Source organism: Malus domestica, chromosome 14 (genome assembly GCF_042453785.1).
Source record: "Malus domestica chromosome 14, GDT2T_hap1".
Classification (NCBI taxonomy): domain Eukaryota; kingdom Viridiplantae; phylum Streptophyta; class Magnoliopsida; order Rosales; family Rosaceae; genus Malus; species Malus domestica.
In genome coordinates, this window is record NC_091674.1 from 1,422,342 (window position 1) to 1,445,906 (window position 23,565).

A 23,565-nucleotide genomic window follows, 5' to 3' on the forward strand; every position below is an offset into this window, starting at 1 on the left:
CATTTTCTTATTTACTGACTCAATCGTCAGTAAACCAATTATAAGTTCCAGTGTAAGTTTTGAAATAAAACTTATTTTCAAATTATATTTGAATCATTATTTTGAATTCATTATTTTCATTATGAGGAATATTTTTATAACAACCGATTTTGAATGGCATAAAATCCTTACTCACAGTAAATTCATCGAATATCTCAAATTCAAGGTAAACACAGACCAATCATTTGTTCAATTCTTTTTATTTGTTTATAACAGTTGGTTTTATGACATATTTAATCCTGGTTATCCTCCACATCAAATTTCCAATATATATATTAGGTTTCCAAATCATTCATTTTCCTATCTTAATCAGAAACAATATTGTATCAGAAGTAAGTCTAAAGCCTTTCCAGAAGAGCCACAAATAATTAAAGTATGATCACTCTAATAATTGTTTCGTAATCGAAACAATGTGGCTCAGCAGCACAGATTATTGAGGAAGAACTAGATGCAGCTTTTGATTCTGTTTCTGGCCATCATAGTTTATAAAAACTCGTTCATACGGCAGTGTTTATTCCGGCTTTCGGCACGTAATCACCGAATACTTGATTAGGTCCTTCTTGAATCCTTGGATCATCAATGGCATTACCAATGCTCCTCTTATTGTTTTTATGCCTGCTCAATTCAAATCAAGAAACACAATTATTCCGGCTTTTCGACCAAAAGAGTTCAACAAACACAATTATATAGATGGAATAAATGAAAGCGGAGACTGTATCTGCAACCACAGATAGAAATGTGCAGAAATCAACTGATGTAGTTTGAAATGTGCATCACAAAACAATTTATTGGGAAGAAACGCTAAGTTCGTACCGGTGCCTAACAGCGATGTAAAACCCTTCCATGTCAATGCCGAGCGGATAACTGCAGGCCAAAACGGGGCAACATAAGGGGACCAATCTTCCGCCTTGATGTCCTGCCATGGAAGGTTTCAGATGTTATTGCAGGTTGATGTAGAGACACTGAGTTGTTAGATCAAAAAGACTTGACATGTTTTGAAGGGATTTAGTCCAGCCAATATTTGAGCAGGAAGTCATTTCCGCAAGCCCATTTTCTCCCCATGCACATGCTTGTAATATGGATCTAGGAAAATCATTTCTATATTTGAGCAAGTAATTTACCTCGAGCGAGTGGGACTCGAGTAATTTGAGATAATCAGCAGTGGAACACCAGGCTGGAAGATAGAATGAATTGCATATCCTGTCCAGGAGACTCTTCTCATCTGGCTTCAAGGTTTTTTCAGAAGCACCAAGATCCCTGTGGCACCATGTGACTATAATTATTGTTGCTCCTGGTGCAGCAACTCGAACCAACTCATTCACAAACTGCACAGTTTTAAAAAGAGAGCAAAGAGAATATTAGGGCAAGTATTTATACAAAGAGTTTAACAGTCTTTCTACGTTGCAGTTAACTATACTTGCGGACAAAGTACGATGACATATCATGCAATCGTATTTACCACATATTGACAATTGTAAATTCACATTATCAACAATATTAAAGACATCGATAGCATATTTGACTACATATCAATGCATGCCCGCATTCAAAAAGTGCAATTAACAGCAGCGTATAAATTTTACGAATCTTGCCCTATTATCAAACCGGTCCAGTGGAAAGAGGTATTACCTTGGCTTTGTCAGGCATGTGTTCTCCACTCTCCATGGACCATACCAGATCAAATTCCCCGTCAGGAAATGGTTGGTCCAGAGCATCTGCAACTTGAAACGAAGCCTGCAAATGATGAACAGAAGTTATCTTCATTTAATTGAGTCATGGAACATGTTACATCTCTATCATCGACCAAAGCTTACATTGGGACCCGTTCACATACTTGAGTCAGGGAAAAAGATGCTTTCAGTTTGATGGTGAATCATAAATTCAATTCGAGTCTTGTAATACAGATATGGTGCAACTGTTAAACTGAAGAATTCGTGGGTACCTACTCACATAAATGGGTCCCATATGGATCCAAAATATAATTATCCGTTCTCCTAGACCCCATAGTCTAAGGAAAGTGTGGTAATCGTCCGTACGAATTTAATCCAAACGGTTTGTGTTTATTTACCTTTTGATGTTGTACTTTATCCTCTACTGTTGAATTTTCGAACAGTCATTGCCCATAATTTTTTTGACCATAGGGTTTTGGAGACCGGAACTCTGATAAATGAACAGGTTTTATTTGGGGACTACTTTTGGAAGAGTAAAAAGCTGCTTTCTCTTTTTGGCAAAGATCTTAAAATTATTTTTCAATAATTAAGGGCTCGTTTATATGTGCTTTTAAAATGATTGAAAGCGTTTTTAGATAAAAAAAATTTGGATTCCAAAAGCACTTGAAGTGCTTTCTGCAAGAATCATCAGATATGTGCTAGCATGTTAAGTATTTTTTCATGATGTAATTACATTTTTACTACGAATTTGTTCTAAAAACATTTTGAATCATTTTAAAAACACATCTAAATAATCTCTAAAGCAATAGATCAGTAGTAAAAAGTTACAGCGTGCTTCTCACAAAAGAAGTTCTAACAAAAGCACTCGAGCAGAAGTGCTTCCTACAAAAAAAAGTGTTCCAATTAATCGGATTCCAGCTTAACCAACCGATAAGGTGGGGATTACCTGGTTGGCTAACCCTTGGGCAGCAGCAAGAGCATTGGCCCTTTCGGCCTGCACAGGGCTGAGGGTGATGCCTTTGGCATTGGCCCCATATTTACTAGCCAGATATCTGGAGCTCCCCCCGATCCCACATCCCACATCCACCAAATTCTTAGGAAGTCTAGTTGGGGGCTCCTCTGCAAAAACCAATTACAAATTTAAATTACACTTTTACCCGAAAACTATCATTAATTAATCAAATCACCCACAATAAAAAGATATGATAGAAGGAGAGTGACCAGAAATGCCGGCGAATCGGAGGACCTCGTCGATCATGCGAATCTGGGCGGCGCGATGGTCGGGAATGGAGACCGAAACGTCGGTGTCTGGGTCGTAGTATCCGTGGTGCATGTGGTCGCCCCAGATGTTCTCCCACAAGCCAGACGACTCGTCGTACAGCTCAGCAATCCCCTTCTTCAGCTCCACTGCTTCCATCGCTGCCGTCTCCGCCACCGCGTTCAGTCTCCTCAATCCTCTGTTCCTGGAGTTCGCTCCGTCCACGACTGTACTCGCACGATTGAGACGGTAGCACATGCGAGGCAGCACTGCTCGTGTCGTCGTCGACGATGATAATCCAGCCGTCTGGTACGACACGCATGCCATCGGGACTAAACAGAACAAATTATTAAAACTCACAGATCAAAAATTAAAATCCAAAAAATATAAGAAAAACCCAACAGAGTGAATTGTTTGTGGCAGAAACCACCTTGAAGATTTTAATTAGCAAATCAGTCCTCTGTTATAGGGTTTTGCGACGCTGCAGCTCTACCAGCAGAAGCTCGATGAGGGAGATAGAGTGAGAGAGCGGATGATAACGAGGGATTTGGAAAGTTGGTGGCTCTTGAGAAACCATGTCGGGATAAAATAGTGACGATGACGACATCGATGCGATTTTGGTTTTAAATTGCACACAAAATTATTTTGATAAAAAATCATAAGTCGACTGTTCCAAAAAAAAAAAATCATAAGTCGACTGTGTTGACAAAAAATGTTTCATTTTAGTAATATTGAGACTCTTTAAAAGTGTGATCATGGAATTTCCGCTACCTTACGTTTTTTTGGCACAATTTATGTATTAACATTATAAAACATTGGTTGTGCTAAAAACATGAAATTGCGAATGATTCCTAGAAAATCTTACTTTGAGAGACTCGTATTTATATTCTTTTTGGCTTTTTAACCAAAATAGTCCCTGAAATTTGCATAACACAACACTTCGGTCTATGAGATTGAAAATCAATAGAAATGGTCATTGAGATTGTCCACCATCTATTATTTTGGTCATTTCGTTAAAAACTCTGTTAAGTAATCCCGAAGAAACTGAGATTTTTTGCTGGAAATTTGGGCAATTTTCAAAGTTTCATAACTTAATCGTTTCTTAATCAAATTCGACCCATAATATATCAAAATGAATATAGAAAAGTGTTGAATAAGATTATACCTATTTGGAAGCCCAATGGTTGCCAGAGATGGCTGGAAAATAGCCTAAAGGGTGACTGGTCCATGGGAAAACTAGAAAACTCATCGGAAACTGGATAAACTTTAAACATTCATAAATTTTTCAATACTCAACGAAATCGAGTGACTAAAAAACGTCTTGAAAGTGGCTAACTTGATGAGACTAAGACAATCACTTTTGAGCCGTTTTCCAGCCAAACCACGGCGAGTTAGCCATCGAGAAAGCTAGCATTCTCTTCGTATCGTCGAGAAGTACGATTTTTTGTTTAAAATCAATCAATTTCGTTGAGTATTGAAGAAATTATGAACGTTTAAATTTTACCCCGTTTTCGACGAGTTTTCCAGTTTTTCCGCGGACCAGTCACATTTTATGATATTTTCCAACCAAACCACAGTGTGTTAGCCCTCAAGAAGGGTACCATTCTCTTCGTCTCGTTGAAAAATATGATTTTTGTTTTTGAAGCACTTGAATTTTTTGCATAATATCAATTTACCAGTCTTACAACAATTAGCTTCTTTGATTGTAACCTTCAGAAGGAAGCATCTTTAACTCACCAGATGGTCTCATATCCAATCCGATAAGAGTTCTATAAATTTTAATTAGTTTTGTCTACATGACACAAATTTGACATCACATCAGTAAAAATATCACATGTAATTTACACATTATCAAATAACAGTCATATTAATGGATTAATTAGGTCTGACATTACAACGAATTCGTAAATGAATGTACGACATTATAATGTTCAAAAAAACAAATGAAAGAAAAAAATCCTCCTTCCTAAATTAGTATAGGTGGGATAGAAAGGTTGAGCGGGTATGAGTTTGTTATTTAACCCAAAATTAGGATGGTCAAATGTAATTTACTAAAAATGATAAGAAGTGAGGCGAGCTCCGATAAGCAAAAGGAGTGTCATTGCTGTCAAACAGTAAGGAGCAGAGCTACTTGAGCAGCTCTCATTCTCTTCAATCATGGATCTGGATCATCTTCTACACCTCCTAATTCCCTCATGGACCTCTGTAAGTGCCCCTCTCTTAATCCATCTCACCATTCCCCTTAATCCCCACTTACGCTAATTAATTATTAATTTAATCAATTTCTTGATCCGTAATATTCAGGTTGCTATCCTGGCATTGTTCTTCACTTACTTGGCCATTGCTGGATCTTTACTGCCCGGAAAACTTGTCCCCGGAGCCACCCTACCGGATGGCTCTCGGCTTCATTATCGATGCAATGGTGTGTTTTTTGAATGCATCCTTACTCGTGCACATTACCTGTTTGTTTAAATGCTTGTATGAAGCTGGTGTGCCTTTGTTTGGAGAGTTTGATGTGTTTTAAACTTGTATTTATTTATTTGTAAGGTCTGCTATCACTTCTGTGGCTGGTTGGGCTTCTTGGGGTCGGCGCTAAGATGGATATCGTATCGCTTACTGTATGTGGTCACTCCTACTTCAATGTGGTTTTTCGGATTGTTAATTTCGTTGTACTGACCATTTGTGTTGATGCTGTGGTGATTTGGTTTTTGTTCTTGAGGTTCTACTTAATGGCTTGTTCATATTTACATCCAACAAGAACAACAACAACAACAAAGCCTTATCCCACTAAGTCAGCTGTATGAATCCAAGAAAGCCACTATGCTCAGTTTAACTCCAATTTTTGTTCAAATATGTTGTGAAATTACACTTGCAATCGATCATGTTGTGGAATTGAAGATGATTTCACAACCCACATACTGGAAATTTTTTTAATGATATAAACTGTTATTTAAGACAAATCAATTAAGCAACCCAAATGGGGTTGATGCATACTGGGAAGTAGAAGTTTTTTTCCACATGCATCTAAATTCATCCATTCTCTAAACTTATCAAAATCAATCCATCATAATACATAGTTTAGCTGCTTTCAGTGTTACATCTCTCTTCTCTCTCTCTCTCTCTCTCTCTCTCTCTCTCTCTCTCTCAAAGTTGTGCAAATAAACTTTCTCTCTCTCTCTCAAAGTTGTGCAAATAAACTTTTGGAGATTATAGTTGCCAAATTTTTGTTATTAGTGTCGCTCCAATTTCGAATGAGTGTATTAACATCATAAGACTGTTTGCAGGCAATATCAGATAGAGGACTCGAGCTGTTGTCAACAACTTTTCTGTTTAGTGTTCTGGTAAGATAGGGAATCTATTCACATAGTTTTCTATGTTCCAGTTATAGCATTTGAAACGGACAGTAATGTCACAGATGGTAAAGTGTGTGCATAAATCTTGGTATGATTGTTTAAGATAAAACTATCTTTCTATCAACTCAGACGAACGTTATGAGTTAAAAAGCGAGCCTATCAATGTTTCTGGTTTGCTCTCATGCGGAAGAGATTCCATATTGGCATTGCCACAACCTCATTGTAACTGGGAGAGTGTTCACTTTGAAAGACCAAAGATAAGCCAAAACTTCATTATGAAATTAATTGGATGGGAGAATAATTACGTCATTCTGGCATGCAAAGATATATGGATAAAAAATATCAGCTTTCAAGTAGTGTTTCATATTAATGTATGCTGCATTTACCTTTTATGGGACCCCACATGGTAAAGAATAAAATCACTTGTTCACATTAACTTTTATTTAACCATATCTTCCATTTTCAGTGGATGAGTGGTAGATCATTATTGTTAGGTTTTCTTCTCTTATCAATACTTATGTTAATTGATATGCCTTTGTTTCTTTTAAATGTGTATTATGTTAGGTCACAATGGTACTTTACGCTGCGGGCTGCAAGTCGACCAACCGGGGTTCTTCCCTGAAGCCTCATGTCACAGGGAACCTTCTTGAGGACTGGTAGTTTAAACATATTGTCTAACTCATTCCATGTGATCTCCATTGGGTGAAATGGTTTATATTCATATACGATATACCAACTGGTAAAATTTGTTTATAAATATAAGAAAAAAACATGTATATAGTGGTTTTTCTAAAAAAATTGTTTTTGCCTCCCTTATGAGAATATTTCCATTTTCTCAATTAGATGAAAATGTATAAAGAAAGTGTTAGAAGCGGATTTATAGAGGGTTTTTAATACTGATACCGTGAAACCTGTCTTATCATTCCTATCCTGGAGTCTCTGCCATCTGCATGATTAAACAACCTGAAAATTCCCCTGTTCTGAAATTCACATACTTTAATTATTTAAAAGGGTTTTGATTCAAAAGCAGATTTGTCAAATAATCTTTTGACCGCCGAAAAGAATCCCTGTGTTGTGGTTTAGAACAAACAGAAATAGATTACTATCTTGATTATTTTTGTCTTCACTGCTTCATCATCTGCAATGTGATGCTTGACTACTCTTTCTTTTATTGTCTTAAAATTGAAGTGTGCATTTTCTGTATTTTACTTCAACTCCTTGTCAAATGCATCTTCCAGTTAATTGATATGGACACTCTTACTATGTTTAATAGGTGGTTTGGAATACAGCTTAATCCTCAGTTTATGGGCATTGACCTCAAGTACGTAATCCAGTCTTCAAATATTCATGACATGTTCTAACACACACCCATAAAGTTAGTATACTACTATGGTCATAACAATCTCTTTTTGTTAATGTCTTAATAATTACTTTTGATTTCAAACCTTTATTATCTTTCTTACCTGAAATTTTCCCCTGCCCCTTCTGTACAATAGTTCCCCATCTCTTACTGCAGTCTGAGTTTGACTACTTTCCTTTTCTATATTTCTTCCATGTTTCCTCTTATTTTTGGCCAGAGCTTGGTCCTCATAATTTTACCATTTCCTCGGATTGCTATTACATTTTATACCTACTTGCATAACTGAGACAAAATTAGCCTGATATTAATGAGATATATATATATATATATAACAAAGAGAGATTCTCTTTTGCAGATTTTTCTTTGTTAGAGCTGGAATGATGGGCTGGCTATTTATCAACCTTTCGGTTCTCGCCAGAAGTGTTCAAGATGGTACCTTGAGTCAATCAATGATCCTTTTCCAGTTGTTTTGTGCGGTAATCTGGGACCTTACATTATTTATGTATATTGTTTCTCTACACGTTTTAATATGAGGTGCGTACAAAATTATCATGTGGGCATCATCACCCATACTATGATAGGAAATTAAGCACGCAACCCTTGTCCTCCACTTGCACATTTCTCCTTCCTGCTCTGTGTGTGTGCACATGTAAGGACAGATGTATGTTCACATTTGTATAAGTATAAATATTCTTTACTTGTTGCAAGTGATTGCTGAAGATTCTGTCATTTTCTCTCTTTTATTTTTCAGTTATACATCTTGGACTACTTTGTTCATGAGGAGTACATGACCTCCACGTAAGAAAATTACCATAACGTCTAGCTGAATAATCCTATTTAGTTTTATCCTGTGCCACTGTTTTCTTTTGCACTATCAAATATCTTTTCACAATATGCTTCCCCTAGCAGAATCTGCCTCATACACATTCTCTGAAAATAAGCCTGAGACACAATTCTGATTGTATCTTTTGTCATTTCCGGATTGCTTGATTTAGCCATTTATTTTGTTTGTTCCTATGTACTTCTAGTTGTATGTTCATTTTTATTTTTTATCTTTGGACAGTGAGGAAAGAATTCATTATGTTTGTTCAGCTATATTTCTTCATGCTTCCCTTTCATTGTCTTTTTGATGATTGCGCAACTTGTCAATTTGAGGCCATTATATGTTTTGTCTTTTCATATTCGATTTATTTTTACATGGTTTGCCCTTTACAGATGGGACATAATCGCAGAGAGACTGGGCTTCATGCTGGTATTTGGAGATCTAGTCTGGATTCCGTTCACTTTCAGCATCCAGGCATGTAGCCTGAACTAGAGCTTAGATAGCTCAACTGGTTTTTTGCACCCAGACACATTTTTGTGCACACTAAAGACTTGATTTCTGGTGCTTCCATACACTTCGGTTGAGAACTCAGTTTTTCTATTGTCAGCACTGTAAAAGATAAATCATATTTGGTAGCAAAACCAAAACCCTTGGCCGTTATATTCTTCATTGTTGTTAATATCTGCATTGTCATTTCCTTTGGTAAAGGGATGGTGGCTTCTGAGCAATAAGGTGGAGTTAGGAACAGTGGCTGTCGTAGCAAATTGCTTGACATTTCTGATTGGGTAATCTTCCCCTTGTAGTTGGGGTTTGAAGCTTTATAACATAATTACTCTTTGTGCATTTGCCAACATTAAACTTTTCATTTCCATACTGGTCAGGTACCTTGTATTCAGAGGAGCCAACAAGCAAAAGCACGTCTTTAAGAAGAATCCCAAAGCACCCATATGGGGTAAGCCCTGTAGGGTCATTGGGGGAAAGTTGCTTGCTTCTGGTTATTGGTAAGGTTCCATCAATCACATTCTTTATCTTCCTTTCTTTTTCTCATCATTATTGTCAACCGTCTTCTGATCTCTACATATATAAACTGATAAAAGTAAACAAAATCGTAACTGGACGAACATCACCATCCGAAGATATTATTTTGGACAATGTAGAATCAATTCTGGTACTTCTAGAGGTATAAGGAAATAGAGATGAGAAGAAAGAAAAAATGAATGATACGGTGACTTGAATACAAAGTTCATCATCCACATTCTGATTCTTTTGGTGCAGGGGAATTGCAAGACACTGTAATTACCTCGGGGACTTGTTACTTGCACTGTCTTTCAGCTTACCTTGCGGGATAAGGTAGTTTCGCTATTCCTGCAAAAATGCTCCTACAAGTTCCTTACAAAACGATTCTCCATTTGATATGCCGTTCCATTTTGCAGTTCCCCAGTTCCATACTTCTATCCAATTTATCTTCTTATTCTGCTCATATGGAGAGAAAGACGAGACGAAGCTCGTTGTGCTGAGAAGTACAGAGAGATCTGGGCCGAATACTGCCGGCTTGTTCCATGGAGAATATTACCTTATGTTTATTAAGCTTCCTGACTCTGCACTTGTTAACTCTCATCAAGTTTAACTTTGCAGTGGAGCTCATACTTTCTTGTTTGTACTATAAAAATGCACTTCATCGTGTCTGTTGAGTTATTTCAGAAAAATCATCGTGACTGTTGAGTTATTTCAGAAAAACGTAGTGCGTCCTTTTTGACGAAGTGCCTGCACATTTAACTATCTTTGTGAGTTTCGGGAATATCCCATTCATAGGTCCGAGATCCACATCCGTGAACTGAAAGGTCCGAATTAACTCTCTAATCAGTTGTAAGAATATCACTAGACTAAAAGTAAGCCGATACGTTCGTTGTTCATGTCAGTTGAAGGAAAACTAAACGCGGGCGTATTCCATCCACGATTTGGGCCTTTTTTTAAGAAAGTGCTAATTTATTTTCCTCATTGTTTTGAGGTAATAGGTATAAGAAACTGGTTAACATCAAGATTCTAATGTGGGCTTGGCTTGGGCTATTTGGCCCACAATTATTACGTGTCTTTTGGTTTTTAACAGATCGATAATAAGACTACTTTAATCGCCGGAAGAATTCAAACTCAGATGTAAGAGAATGTACTTTTCTGATCGACTGACTTAACCTATGTTTGCATGTTTTTTTAAGACTAGTCCATGCGGCTTACCTTTTACCTTTGGGGAGTAATGATATGATATGCCCTTATATTTAATCATATAATCTAATACAAATTTAATAATAATACAAGTGTCGTGTTAAAAATTAGATTTAATATATTTAATGGAGGTGCAAATGTGGCCCTAACCAAACGAAAAATGGTCACCTAAAAGTCAATGAGCCATAACCTAGTGAGAAGAGAAGGGTATTTTATAATGGTTGTAGGGTTGCTTGGTAGTTGAGAAAGCAAATCCACACACCCACAGAATAACTAAAGAGCGGTGGTGGTGGGGTGTTCTCCCTTTTCTCATCCTTTTGTCATCATTATCTATCTTTTAATATTTTATTCTTTATACGTATTGAGTAATTTTTTCTTAACCGTAATAACGGTTTGTTAGCCTCTCTTGTTGGGCCCATACACATTGGATTTGTTTTTACAAACGATAGTATTAATTAGTTAAATTGTTAAATATTAGAGGGAAGTTGATAGGTAGGAATTGACATTCACTACAGTGCATAGACATTATTGCTTTTCGCTACTGTGATAAAGTGTCATCTATATGTCGGATTTGATTCTCATAAATTGGAACCAAACTCACTAAGAAAATCAAAATATCAAGTCCAATGACTCATATAACTATTAAACTCACCATATTTATCTCAAAGTTATAAAAACTGCACTCAAACAGTCTGATTCCTATATACGAGAATCAAATTCACATAAAAAACGAAAGACCTTTACTCATTAAGTTAAAAACAAAATAAAAGGATACACATATTAAACGTGATTTGTCTGTAAAAACGATTCTACTTTAAGACAACCAAGCATCTTCCAAGTAAAAAAGGGAGGAGGGAATCGGATGTTTCTTTCTGTCAACCTATTCTGGCCAATATTATGCATTAAGGCCGTGAAAGGGCATGCATGTAAATTAACACCAAGGCGGGGATGGGGGATGACGTAATGATGAGGTACCAAACAACCCGTGAATGTGATGACGTTTCATTGGAAAAGTGGTCCCCTTCAATAAAACAAGGGAAAAGAGGAGGAAGATGTTGTGTTGTGGACCCAGTCGATGCCTAATTGTCCTTGGCTGGGACCTACGCAAATAGAGAGAGAGAGATTGTGTGTTGTGGACCCAATCGATGCCTAATTGTCCTTGGCTGGGACCTACGCAAATATAGAGAGAGAGAGAGAGAGAGAGAGTGTGTTGTGGACCCAGTCGGTGCCTAATTGTCCTTGGCTGGGACCTACGCAAATAGAGAGAGAGAGAGAGTTGCTTACAGTTGTGTACATTATTATTTTTTATTGTTTCCAATTTTTGGAAAACTTGGAAAATAATTTTTTTGCTATCCTCAATTGATGATGGTGATGTTCATGTTATATTTATTATAATTATAAATTTTAAGATTTGTGTAATGAATAAATACAAATTTTGAAATTTAAACTCATAAAAATAATAATAAGTAAGATGGTAAGTTATATCTTCCTCAACGTGTGTCCACCTAAACCAGGTGAAAGTAACTATAACCAGTTTGGAAGTGAATTTATGAAGGCCCTAATCACTTCTAGACAAAATGACAAGAGAGATACTTCTTCATAAAATCACTTAAAAATTACTTTTAATCGATTTTATCTAGAAGCACGTGATTTTATCGAGAAGGACATCAAAAGTGCTTCTTCTCATGAGTCATAAGTGACTATAACTCTCCCAAAATCACTTTCAAATGAGCCATACATTAAAAGAGTTATCGAACTATATTATTACAATATCTTGTACAAAAAGTACCTTATAACATAGGCCGAGATTCATAGTTGTTGATTCTTTAACCATAAGTCGTAGGTCCCAATCTATGTAATGAGTCGGTCCATACTTGACAAACTTCGTCTTATAATGTAGGAAACCTAAACCTTTTGAAATCATTTAAGGCACCTCTTAGTGTGAGTTACCTTAAGGTCAAACATTAAAAAATTGGTTACATGATGAAAAAGTACCAGGATGATCCTTAAATCACATCTGTTTATCGTACATCGTGCGGTCATAAATCATTGTAAATTTTTTATTTAAAATTGAATATAAATAGTACCTGACAAAAAATGATCGTACAATGTACGATGAACGAATGTGATTAGAAGATCCCTTGAATCCTCACAAAGAGGATCCGACGATGATCCTCACTCTTAGTAGGTCTCTGAGCACCTCTAGTATGCTTTATATTGATGGGTCCCACTTTACCTCTCTTTTTAGGTGTCACCTCTAGAGCTCTTTCACATCTTAAGCATTTTGTATTTAAAGAGAAATTATTGCGTACGACCATTAAAGTATTAAACAACCTCACAAGAGATGGGCCCTACTTGTAGTCCTTAGTTTGGGCACACCTCGATTGTGCTATCGTATATACAGACATCTGGATGCAAGAATTTCTCTTCTTTTTTTTTTCACTTGAAAAACATGATTTGTGGTTCTCTTTCAATAATTATAATAGTAAACTATGTATGATTAGGGTTTGTGGTTAATCTACTAAACAACTGCACAAGAAATGGGCCCCTACTTGTAGTCCTCAGTTCAGGCACACCTCGATTGTGCTACCGTATACACAGATAGATGGATACAAGAATTTCTCTTTTTTCCAACTTCGAAAACATAATCGGCGGTTCTCTTTCAATAGTTATAACAGTAAACTATGCATGAATAGGATTTAGGGTTATGTACTAAACAACCTTAGAAGAAATGCGCCCCTACTTGTAGTCCTCAATTCGGGCACACCTGGATTGTGCTATTGTATACATAGATAGCTGAATGCAAGAATTTCTTATTTTTCCGACTTAAAAAACATGATTGGTGGTTCTCTTTCAATAATTATAACTGTAAACTATGCATGAATAGGGTTTTGGGTTAATGAACTAAACAACCTCAGAAGAAATGGGCCCCTCCTTGTAGTACTCAGTTCAGGCACACCTGGATTGTGTTATCGTATTCACGACAGCTGAATGCAAGAATTTCTCATTTTTCGGACTTCAAAAACATGATTAGTGGTTCTCTTTCAATAATTATAACAATAAACTATGCATGATTAGGGTTGTCTTTTACAGCAAAGAAAGAAGGTATTGATTTCATCACATTCAGAATGCGTGATTCATCATCTACCATTCAATAAAGGTTTTCCACCGATTCCACGCACTTCACATGCAGATGGTGATGTAGTTTGCAGTAAGCAACTACACTCACTTTTAGATAGACGGACGTTTAAAGCATCTTCTTTTCATACAGCGGTCTTACCAATTTGTATTTTGAATGTTTGATCATCAAATTCGATACTGATTAATGCCCTAATCTAATATTTAATACAAAATTAATAACCCTAATCCAATTTGTTTTGGCTTTGAAGCTGGACAAATGTACGTGCATGCGGACTTGTCGATCTTGCCTGGTTATATACTGATGTGCCACGAATCTCATTTATCTTGAGCGAGACAGATCATATAGGGTTATATACTTGTTATTCTTAGCAGGGATTTCACTGTAATGTTCATGGAGCGGGATATCGTGATGCCATCATACTTTCCTTTATGTCAATTTTTTGGTTGTATGATGTATGCGATGCTATGGAGACAACACATGGTCGTCCTACATACATTACGAAGATACTCAATTCCGTTCTGTGAACAGTGGAGCGGGATCTCTATTAAAAGGAGAGGGAGAGAGAGAGGGGGCACCTAAAGCTAAAGGCAATGTGATGAATCATGGGTAGGTAGGGGTACTTGTCAAACTTTGCGTTGCGTATGGTTAGCTTATTATTTGCCATCTCTTTTTCCAATAAGCGTTAAAGCAAGAGAGATACTAATTCATTTGTGAATGGACAGTGGATGTATGAACAATCTCTCACCAACCCAAAACTCGGTCAACCGACCTAATAAAAATGTACACAAATCGAGATGAGAGAGAGAGAGAGAGAGAGGTGAAGAACGAAAAAAGAGAGAGTGAGAGACATGAAGAACGAAAAAAGTGAGAGTGAAGAATTAATAAGTGGGAGGGATGCACATCGTCTTGCCGCGTTCAACGATAAGCTGACTTTGAAATGAGTGGACGAATGTCACTAAAGTCAACTTATCGTTGGAAAATTTGTCTTACTTATTTTAAAGCCAAATTTAACGTTGTGTGTCGCGATACGAGATGCATTACCATTTACCAGCATTCATCCCACAAACGCATTGCAACATTTCACAAAAACACAAAAGTACAAGGCCCAATGTATAATGTATACAAAAGTCAGGCCACGGAATTCTAATTTTTACAAGTAATTCTCTATTTTGTTGAGAAAGATAAAAAAGCTTCATGAAGGGCGATTCATTTGGGATCATCCATTTGCTTAATTTAGGACCATCAAGGAAAAATCTTACAAGGAATTCCCTATTTTGCCCTTTACATGAAACAAAGAAAAACAAAACTTCAAAAACTCATTGTCACTCCCTCATCTAACTACACTGCAAAATTCATCCCACTTCCTTACATCATTAGCCCTTCCTCGATATGTAACTCTCTAAGCGGATAAGTGGACCCCATCATAGGGCATCATGGGGGAGATAGTAACAAAGAGAGAGAAAGAGAGGCCCAAGAGGGGGTTGGGTGATAGGTGACACGAGAGTTTATCGAGGAAGGGCTATCGTTGTCAAGGAAAGGGTTGGCATTTTCATTCTGGTTGGGGTTGAAGGTTGGGCTTTTATTTAAATATTTTTAAGGCATAAGTGAAAATGTAAAGTTGCAAAAAATGTTGGATCTCAAAAACCAACATTTGGGTCCAATATATTAAATAAGTGTGGCATAACAAAATGGCGACATATTTCAGCTAATCAACATTATGTATCATGTCGCAAATAATGGCACGACTGATTAATATCTCATCTAATTAGAAATGTGGTACAATATGATACGAATTGTAAGAGTGAGTCAGTCATATTAGTCTGCGGTTAGTTATTTAGAATTGTGTATAGAAAAATATTCCTTGTGCGATTAGGATTTTTATATTTCTAACTATGTTTTTACAACACACATTATAAGCCTATATATTCCTCCTTGTGGAGGAAATGAAGCATTCTAAATAACCTGCGAGAAAAGTGATCTAGTTGAAGTAATTGTTGAGGGAAACACACTTACAACAAAAAACTTTTGTGTAATAAACATTCTAGGTCGGAATTAAGTGGAAGTGTAATGACCTAAAATTTTTTAAGTATACATTCGTTATACCTTGACAACTTATGCCCATCATGTCGGGGTGTGACGAGAAAAATAGAACATGAGCAAATAGGATAATTCGGTTGAACCCTAACTAGGACCACAAGCAGTGGCGAAGCTAGGAATTGACGGGGGGAGGGGCGAAAATTAATAATCAATAACTATATTAGTGTATTACTCTATGATTCTATATTAATAAACTAAAATTTCGTATTAATTAATCAATTAGGGTTAGGGATAATATAAATTAGAAAGTTAAAAAATTTACCCAAAATTGAGAGAGAAGTGAAAAACCAACCAATAGGTTGGCTGCTAGAGGCTGGCGGCTGGCTGGCTCGGCTTGAAGGAGAAATAAGGGACAACGGAACGGGACGGAGGGCGCTGAAACTGAAACTATTGTTGGGATTTGGGGGGGGGGCACGGCTGTTCTGATTGGTTTTTAAAAAGGAGTTTTGTTTTGAAAAAGTGTTGGCTGCTTTAAAGGCACGGGACAATGTTCCCTTTAAGTTTTTTTTTTATTTTTTTAACCTATCAAACGAAACGGCTCGTTTTAGTAAGGAGTTTGGTTTTTTTTAAATGAAACGAAGGGATTTGAAAACAAAAACATATGCTGCTGCACAGCAGCAGAAACTCAAACAGAAACCCAGATAGGAACCCATATGCAGTGCAGGTGTAGCCATTAATTCCGACAAGATCAGAGGGGCGGAACCACCCTCATGGGCTTAATTTCCGGCGAGGGGAGGGGCGGACGCCCCTCCCAGTCCCTCTGTAGCTTCGCCACTGACCACAAGTACCCGAACTGAATCATCGAAACCCAAATCGAACCTCGAAATGTCACACACAAGCTCAAATCAAATAAAAAAGGGTTACTGATGTGAAGTTGGTTTCACATGTGGCACGGGGCCATGTTGATGTACGTAAAAGTCCCACGTTAGAAAACTAACCAAACCACAAACTTTGAATGAATGATTTATCTCCACTAATTGCAACGACACTTTATATATAAAACCACACATCTATTAAACTGCACAAATGTAGTTTTATTTTATTTTTTAATTTTTCCAGGTACAATGATATTTTGCTCTGAGAGATGAGGAGATAGGCTAAGTCACACAATGTGCCAAATAGTAACCACATATCGAACTTAACACACATATAATACGTGATTCTCATTCATGTGAGTCAAATCTGAAACCATATTTATAAATGAAAAATGAATATCATCATACTGTAATACTAATTGGTACTATATTATAATTAAGTTGGAAACAATATCAATATTAATCGTTAGAAGTTTGAACCATCTCTAATATTTTTTGACATAAATGATTTGGTCTTCTTAATATTTTCATTTACTTAAGGGACTTAATAATATAATAAATAAATAATAAGAAAAAAGGACAAACGTCAGAACTCACAACCAATCAAATTAACAATCATTGTGCTTTCAAAAACCTTAACTTACGTCACATCAAATTAAAGCACCTCTTTTCATAATTTCATTACAAAAAACCGCACTAATCTGCCTCTGAGGAGAAAAAGAGTTTACTTAATTCCAATCCGCAATAAAAAAGAAATAAATTTTTTGTGTAAAGTTAAATAGACCAGTTCTTTAGATCACATTAATATATATTATATAATATACACTTAAATAATAATTAAATAATTAATAATTAACAATCATATCATATAATTTATAAAATATATTTTAATCTCTTTTATCATTACCCAATTTTCTCCGAGTATCCTCCCACCTGGAGTCCAACTTGTAGATTCATTTTTGTCAGTATCCAGTTATTTAATACAAGATTAGATATCTCCACATGTTTCTCAGTGCCCTAACCTATAGCATGTGAGAATTTATATGAAGGGGCATGCCCCTGCAACCTTTTTACTCCAATCATTATTTGACGGTCAAAAATATATTATTTTATATCGTATAATTATTTGATGGTAAAAAATACACATTAATTATATCGTATGGATTTCAAGCTAATTTTTCTAGAATGTTTAGGTTTAAAGTTATGAAAATAAAACATATTCAAAATAAAATTGAACATGCAAGTAGCCCTTTACCACAGTAGTGGAAAGAAGTTAAGTCTTTACATGATGACGTGGGTTCGAATTACATCGATGACTAATCTAACAAATTATGTCGTTTGACAAAAAAAGAAAAATGAACATAATGAAAATATAAAAATTGATTTCAATATAAATACAAGTAGCAAAGAAATGTAGAAGTTTAGAGTATACCGGGACTTTTAGAGAGAGTGGAGAGCTGCAGAATTCATTAAACTGACGGGAAAAAAAAGAAAGGAAAGGTAGAGAGAGGAGAGAGTCTGAGTCAGACAAAAATATGTAGACTAATAATAATAAAATATTACCACGTAGTACTACGGTTTAGTGATATTTTTTTTTTCACTTGTAGGTGAGAGGTATTACGTTCGATTTTCGCCAAATGCGAAGTTGAACCACATTATTATGGCAAACCCTTTGTAAGGCTTAGCCCACTTCCCCACCCTTTAGTATAGATATTATCATTTGTTAAAAAAAAAATTAATAAGATGAATTAAAAAAATAAAAAATATTTGGATCCTAAAGATAATTTAGTATGTGGCCTAGTTGGACACTTTTAAAATACAGTTAAATAAACGCTCATCTGCTTTATTTTACAGCTGATCATTCTTAAAGTATAACATAAGCAGTTTTTTTAAAAAACACAACAATCCCAAACTGGCCCTTAGTCCATCCAAGCCAGTAGAGTCTAGTCCTTAAAGTTAGTCTAATCTGATATAGTTCGGTGCAACAAATACACCCTAAGTAGTCCCAAATATTTGGATAAGCACGTGAGGTTTCGCAACCATTTTAATATTAACAGAAAAACAGATATAAAAGTATAATTTCAAATTAAAAAGAACATAATATCATTAGTATTGTTGTAGCCTATTTTATCTGACTAAGGGGAGAGGGCCGGTGGCAAGGGAAGAGAGATGTGTTTGTAGAATCGTAGGGGAATGCGTGTGTTGAGAATGTGTTATCCCCCTACATAGTGCCTTTATTTACAATAATAAGAGGGGAAGGAAATCATTCATCAAGTCCATATAGGAAAGAATAACTATAATAAAATTTAATCTTGGATTTACGCAATTACACTTAAACTAGGAAAGTTCACAACACTCCCTCTTAAGCGTATAAATACTCAAGGTAGATTTCAGCATCATGCAGAAGTTGAGGAAGTCGACTTGTCGACACTGATTCTAGGAACAACGCTTATTCTCAATAAGGTAGGAACTTGTATGAAGTAGTAAGTCTCACTAAAAAACCCTAAGACTATGACAAAAATCGAGTATGGACAAAATTCATAGTCTAAGGAAAAATGCGTGAGAAATGCAAAGTCAAATGAAACGTCTACGGGACGTCATCAGGGATATGATTAGCCCAAGGTAGGTGCCTTGTTAAAACCTAGTTAGGTAGCAAAAACTCTGTAGGAAAAATGCTCTTAATCGTAGGGAAAAAGAGTACATTAAGATCAAACAAGTATACTTAATGATACTCCCCTTGAGTTTGACACAATTCCAAAGAGAAATAGCAATGTTACAACTCAGAAAGTTTACGCATACCAATTCCATGAACAAGCTTCTGAAACGTCGCCTTGGCTAGTGATTTGGTGAAAAGGTCGGCCAGATTGTCTTATGAACGAATTTGCATGACTTCAATCTTCTGATGCTCTTGTTGTTGATGTGAGAAAAAAGAACTTCGGTACAATGTGTTTGGTGTTGTCTCCTTTGATGTAACCCTTCTTGAGCTGTTCGATGCATGTTGTGTTGTCTTCATAGATCATCGTTGGGACATCAATGATAGGGTAAAGATCGCGGAAGCTTCGAATATGGCCCACAACTGCTCTCAACCAAAAGAATTCCCAAGTTGCTTCATGTAAAGTGAGAATTTCAGTATGGTTAAACGAAATGGCAACTATGGTTTGTGTAATTGACCTCCAAGAGATTGCGGTGCCTCCAACGGTAAAGGCATAAAATGTTTGAGAATGCGCCTTGTGCAGATTAGATAAGTATCCTATGTCGGCATAACCAACAAGGCAAGAATGAACTAAAGAAGTGGGGGGGGTGCGGCATCACTCGAGGATCCGTAAGGATAAAACAAGCCCAAATCCATAGTACCTTTAAGGTAGTGAAATATGTCTTTCATGTCAGTCCAATGTCTGTGTGTTGGTGCATTACTGTATCTTGCCAAAAGATTAACATCGAAAGAAATATCGGGTCTAGTGCCTTGAGTTAAGTACACTAAAGCACATATCGCACTTAGATAAGGAACTTTAGGTTCCAAAATATCATTATCATCCTCCTTCGGACGAAAGGGTTCTCATTTTGCATCTAGCGATCGAACGACCATTAGAGTACTAAAAGGCTTCGCTTTATCCTCATTAAAGCAACACAACATCTTCTGGGTGTAGTTCGTTTGATGTACTACGATTTCATCTAAACGATGCTTTATCTCGAGACCGAGACAGTATCGAGTCTTTTCTAGATCTTTCATCTCAAATTTTGACTTTAGGTGCTCGGCAGTTATCGCGAGCTCTTCAGGAGTTTCGATAAAGTTCATGTCATCGACATATACTACAACCATTGCAAAACAGGAATGTGACTTCTTAATGAACACACAAGGGCATAGTTCATTGGTCACAGATCTTTGACTAGTCAAATACTCACTCAAACGGTTATACCACATTATTCCGGAATGCTTCAAACTGTAGAGTGAACACCTCAGCCGAATTGAGAGTGTGTTCCGGGGTTTGGAAATATTTGATCTAGTCAATGTAAGTCATTCAGGAACTTTCATATAGATTTCTGTATCAAGATCCTCATAGAGATACGTAGTTACTACGTCTATCAGCTGTTTTTTTTCTTCAATTTTTCGGAAACTACCAAACTGATAAGGTAGCGAAAAGTAATCACATCCATAACGAGTTAATAAGTTTCGTCATAATCAATCCCAAGGTGTTGTAAGAAACGTTGCGCAACAAGACGAGATTTGTAATGCACAATTTCATTCTTCTCGTTACGCTTCCGAATGAAAACCCACTTGTAGCCAAAGAGTTTTACGTTTGGAGGAGTAAGAGTTATAGGTCCAAACACCTTATGTTTCGCAAGTGAATCGAGTTCGATTTAGATTACTTGTTTCCATTTTGACCAATTGGTTCTACTTCGACATTCATCAACGGAATGAGGTTCAATGTCATCGCTCAACATGATCTCAGTAGCTACTGCATATGCTAATGCACCGTCGACGATCATCTCATTTCTACGTCATACATCATCTAAGCTAGCATATTAGACCAAAATCTCATGATTCTCGGGAAGAGGATTTGTCTATTCAAGGACATTTCCATAATCTAGAATTTCTTCATGAATTGGATAAAATGAGTAAGCGGCAGTCAGATTCACGGTAGGCTTTTTAGAAGCCTGTGCCGTGGGTTTCCTTTTCCAGGAGTGTGAATCTTTTGAACCAAGAACTCTGGATTGCTTTTGTGTAGAGGCAGATGATTGGCTAGTCGTTAATGTACATGGATCACCTAAGTTGGCGTCCCGAGCTTTCAGGAGGGAAGTCCGTCGTACATTTGGTACATCTATCTTTGCAGGCGTATTGGCAGATCGAATATGTGATCTTGTCATTTGCGCTACATTGGTGAAAGCATCTGGCCTGCTCTGAGCTATACTCTGAAGATCTAATATGCGCTGCACTTCAGTTTTAGACTGAGTTGTGCAGGAATCTAAATGAGACAAAGTGGGAGTCGTCCACGATAATTCGCGTCATTTTTCAGGGATGTTGACATTCTTATCTCTCTTTAACGAGGGGAATACTGTCTCATATAAGTGACAATGTGCAAAATGAGAAACAGACCGCCTGTCAAAGGTTCTAAGTAATAAATAATCAAAGGAGAATCATATCTAACACACCCGATCCTGATAGTCTCTAAATACCCGAGGTAGGCACGTGCTGGTTGACACCCGAATGTGACGAAGCCATACTAACATGCATGCGATGTAATGAACATAAATAAAACTTGTAAATTTAATTATAATGAATAAGCAGTTATGGATCATGTTCAGAACATACAACTAAATCGAGACACTAGAAATGAAATAATATAAAATCGAATGAACAAAGAGATGGGTCCTACACCGAAAGGACTCGAAGATGCCGATGCGGGAGTGTCTTGACGCTAAGATTGTACGCCTCTATTCTAAGTCATGATAGGGCGCAAAAGAAAAACATGAGTAGACCAAGTTGATATATAAATAGTACTGAAATAGTTATTCAATAACGTACTAACCCCCTAAGTTTTAAGGAAACTCAATGGTACAATATGTAATAGGTTTTTTCGAAAACCCTAGCATGCCATAAAACCTTTGTAAAACATATATCGTATATAATGTGCTAAATAGTGGTATCATAATCGATCGAAGCCACTGCATCACTTGACCCGTAGGCCAAATATATGAATATCTTCGGACCCGTAGGCCACTACATCACCCGACCCGTAGGCCAAAATAAATATCTCCTAACTTGTAGGCCACTACATCACCCGACCGAAACCAATATAAATATCATCGCCCGTAGGCAGAACAGTGACCACTAGATAAGCACAAAAACATTGAATATAATCTTTCCAATATACATACATATATCTCAAAACATCTTTATAGTATATAGTCATCCATCATATATACTACAAAGAACATAAATTCGATAAAGTATGGTATTCCAAAATATTCTTAGTAAGGCATGATAATCATAAAGTGTAAATCTAATTTACTCATAAAACGTATGCATTAAATCATGCTTTTCATGTATGCATTTCTCCTATTAAAATATGCATTTTAGAAGGGGTCCACTCACAGTTACTTCACTGTCGTAGAGCCAATCAATCTAGCGAAGACGGAAACGCCACAATAAATGGTCCAATTAATAAAACACTATCAAAACGATTGAATTTGGGAAAATAGATGTCGGAAATGGATTTAGGACGTCAAATTACCCTAAGAAAGGTCCCGGGTAAATTTCAAAAAAGTCAACACAAAGTTAACACGAGAATATTCGAATCGGGTCGAGTCAAACGGGGCAGGTCAGCTGGGCTGGACAGTTGGGTCGAAGGCCTTAGGTTGGATTGAAGTTTGGGTTGGGCTGGGTCACATGGCCCAATGGGTCTGGGCCTAAAACTAAGCCAAGGGTTAATGGGTTTGGGCCAAGTTCCATTTGGGTTTAGTCTTGGGTGGTTAGGGTTGGGCCGGGTAGTTAATTGGGTTGGGCCCGGAGTTAGGTTTTAGGCTAGGTTCAGGGTGGTGGGTTGGGCTGCCTCGAGTCGGGTCTGGCCCGTTAACCTCGCAAGTCAACGAACCCAACGAATGAGAAGGTTGGATTTCAACCGGGAAACTCTTGAACTCCGATCGAGCTCAAATCTTAACCAAACCAAGTCATTCCATATATCAAAATGAAGCCCGAAAGACCAAGAATTGAACCATACCTTTGGTTCCCACAGTCGTGGCCGGAGTTAGCCAGAAAAGAGCTCAAAGCCATCAGATATTCACCGAAA

General features: G+C 36.9%; 2 protein-coding genes across 2 annotated transcripts; one reads left to right on the forward strand and one right to left on the reverse strand.

The window, feature by feature from the left end:
• Positions 1-282: 282 nt before the first annotated feature.
• On the reverse strand, positions 283-3,664 carry LOC103414721 (gamma-tocopherol methyltransferase, chloroplastic-like). The gene is made up of 7 exons (XM_029092547.2): positions 3,398-3,664; positions 2,931-3,299; positions 2,656-2,828; positions 1,669-1,773; positions 1,161-1,364; positions 853-955; positions 283-654 (listed from the first exon to the last, which is right to left on the reverse strand). Exons 2-7 carry the CDS (start codon positions 3,292-3,294, stop codon positions 551-553), a joined length of 1,053 nt encoding a protein of 350 aa, XP_028948380.2. The 5' UTR covers positions 3,295-3,299; positions 3,398-3,664; the 3' UTR covers positions 283-550.
• A 1,276-nt stretch (positions 3,665-4,940) lies between these two features.
• On the forward strand, positions 4,941-10,263 carry LOC103453991 (delta(14)-sterol reductase). Its single transcript, XM_029092817.2, has 13 exons — positions 4,941-5,172; positions 5,272-5,389; positions 5,515-5,585; positions 6,252-6,308; positions 6,885-6,976; positions 7,594-7,641; positions 8,036-8,156; positions 8,432-8,478; positions 8,896-8,977; positions 9,212-9,288; positions 9,385-9,504; positions 9,779-9,853; positions 9,937-10,263. Exons 1-13 carry the CDS (start codon positions 5,125-5,127, stop codon positions 10,088-10,090), a joined length of 1,110 nt encoding a protein of 369 aa, XP_028948650.2. The 5' UTR covers positions 4,941-5,124; the 3' UTR covers positions 10,091-10,263.
• Positions 10,264-23,565: the final 13,302 nt, after the last annotated feature.

Bases quoted from the DNA above. Each gene is read 5' to 3' on its own strand.
- LOC103453991 (XM_029092817.2), top strand. From the start codon at position 5,125: ATGGATCTGGATCATCTTCTACACCTCCTAATTCCCTCATGGACCTCT. The intron at 8,479-8,895 runs GTAAGAAAATTA...TGCCCTTTACAG, and splicing joins GAGGAGTACATGACCTCCAC to ATGGGACATAATCGCAGAGA. The intron at 8,978-9,211 runs GCATGTAGCCTG...CCTTTGGTAAAG, and splicing joins CGTTCACTTTCAGCATCCAG to GGATGGTGGCTTCTGAGCAA.
- LOC103414721 (XM_029092547.2), bottom strand. From the start codon at position 3,294: ATGGCATGCGTGTCGTACCAGACGGCTGGATTATCATCGTCGACGACG. The intron at 2,829-2,930 runs GTCACTCTCCTT...TGGTTTTTGCAG, and splicing joins CCGATTCGCCGGCATTTCTG to AGGAGCCCCCAACTAGACTT. The intron at 1,365-1,668 runs GTAATACCTCTT...AAAACTGTGCAG, and splicing joins ACATGCCTGACAAAGCCAAG to TTTGTGAATGAGTTGGTTCG.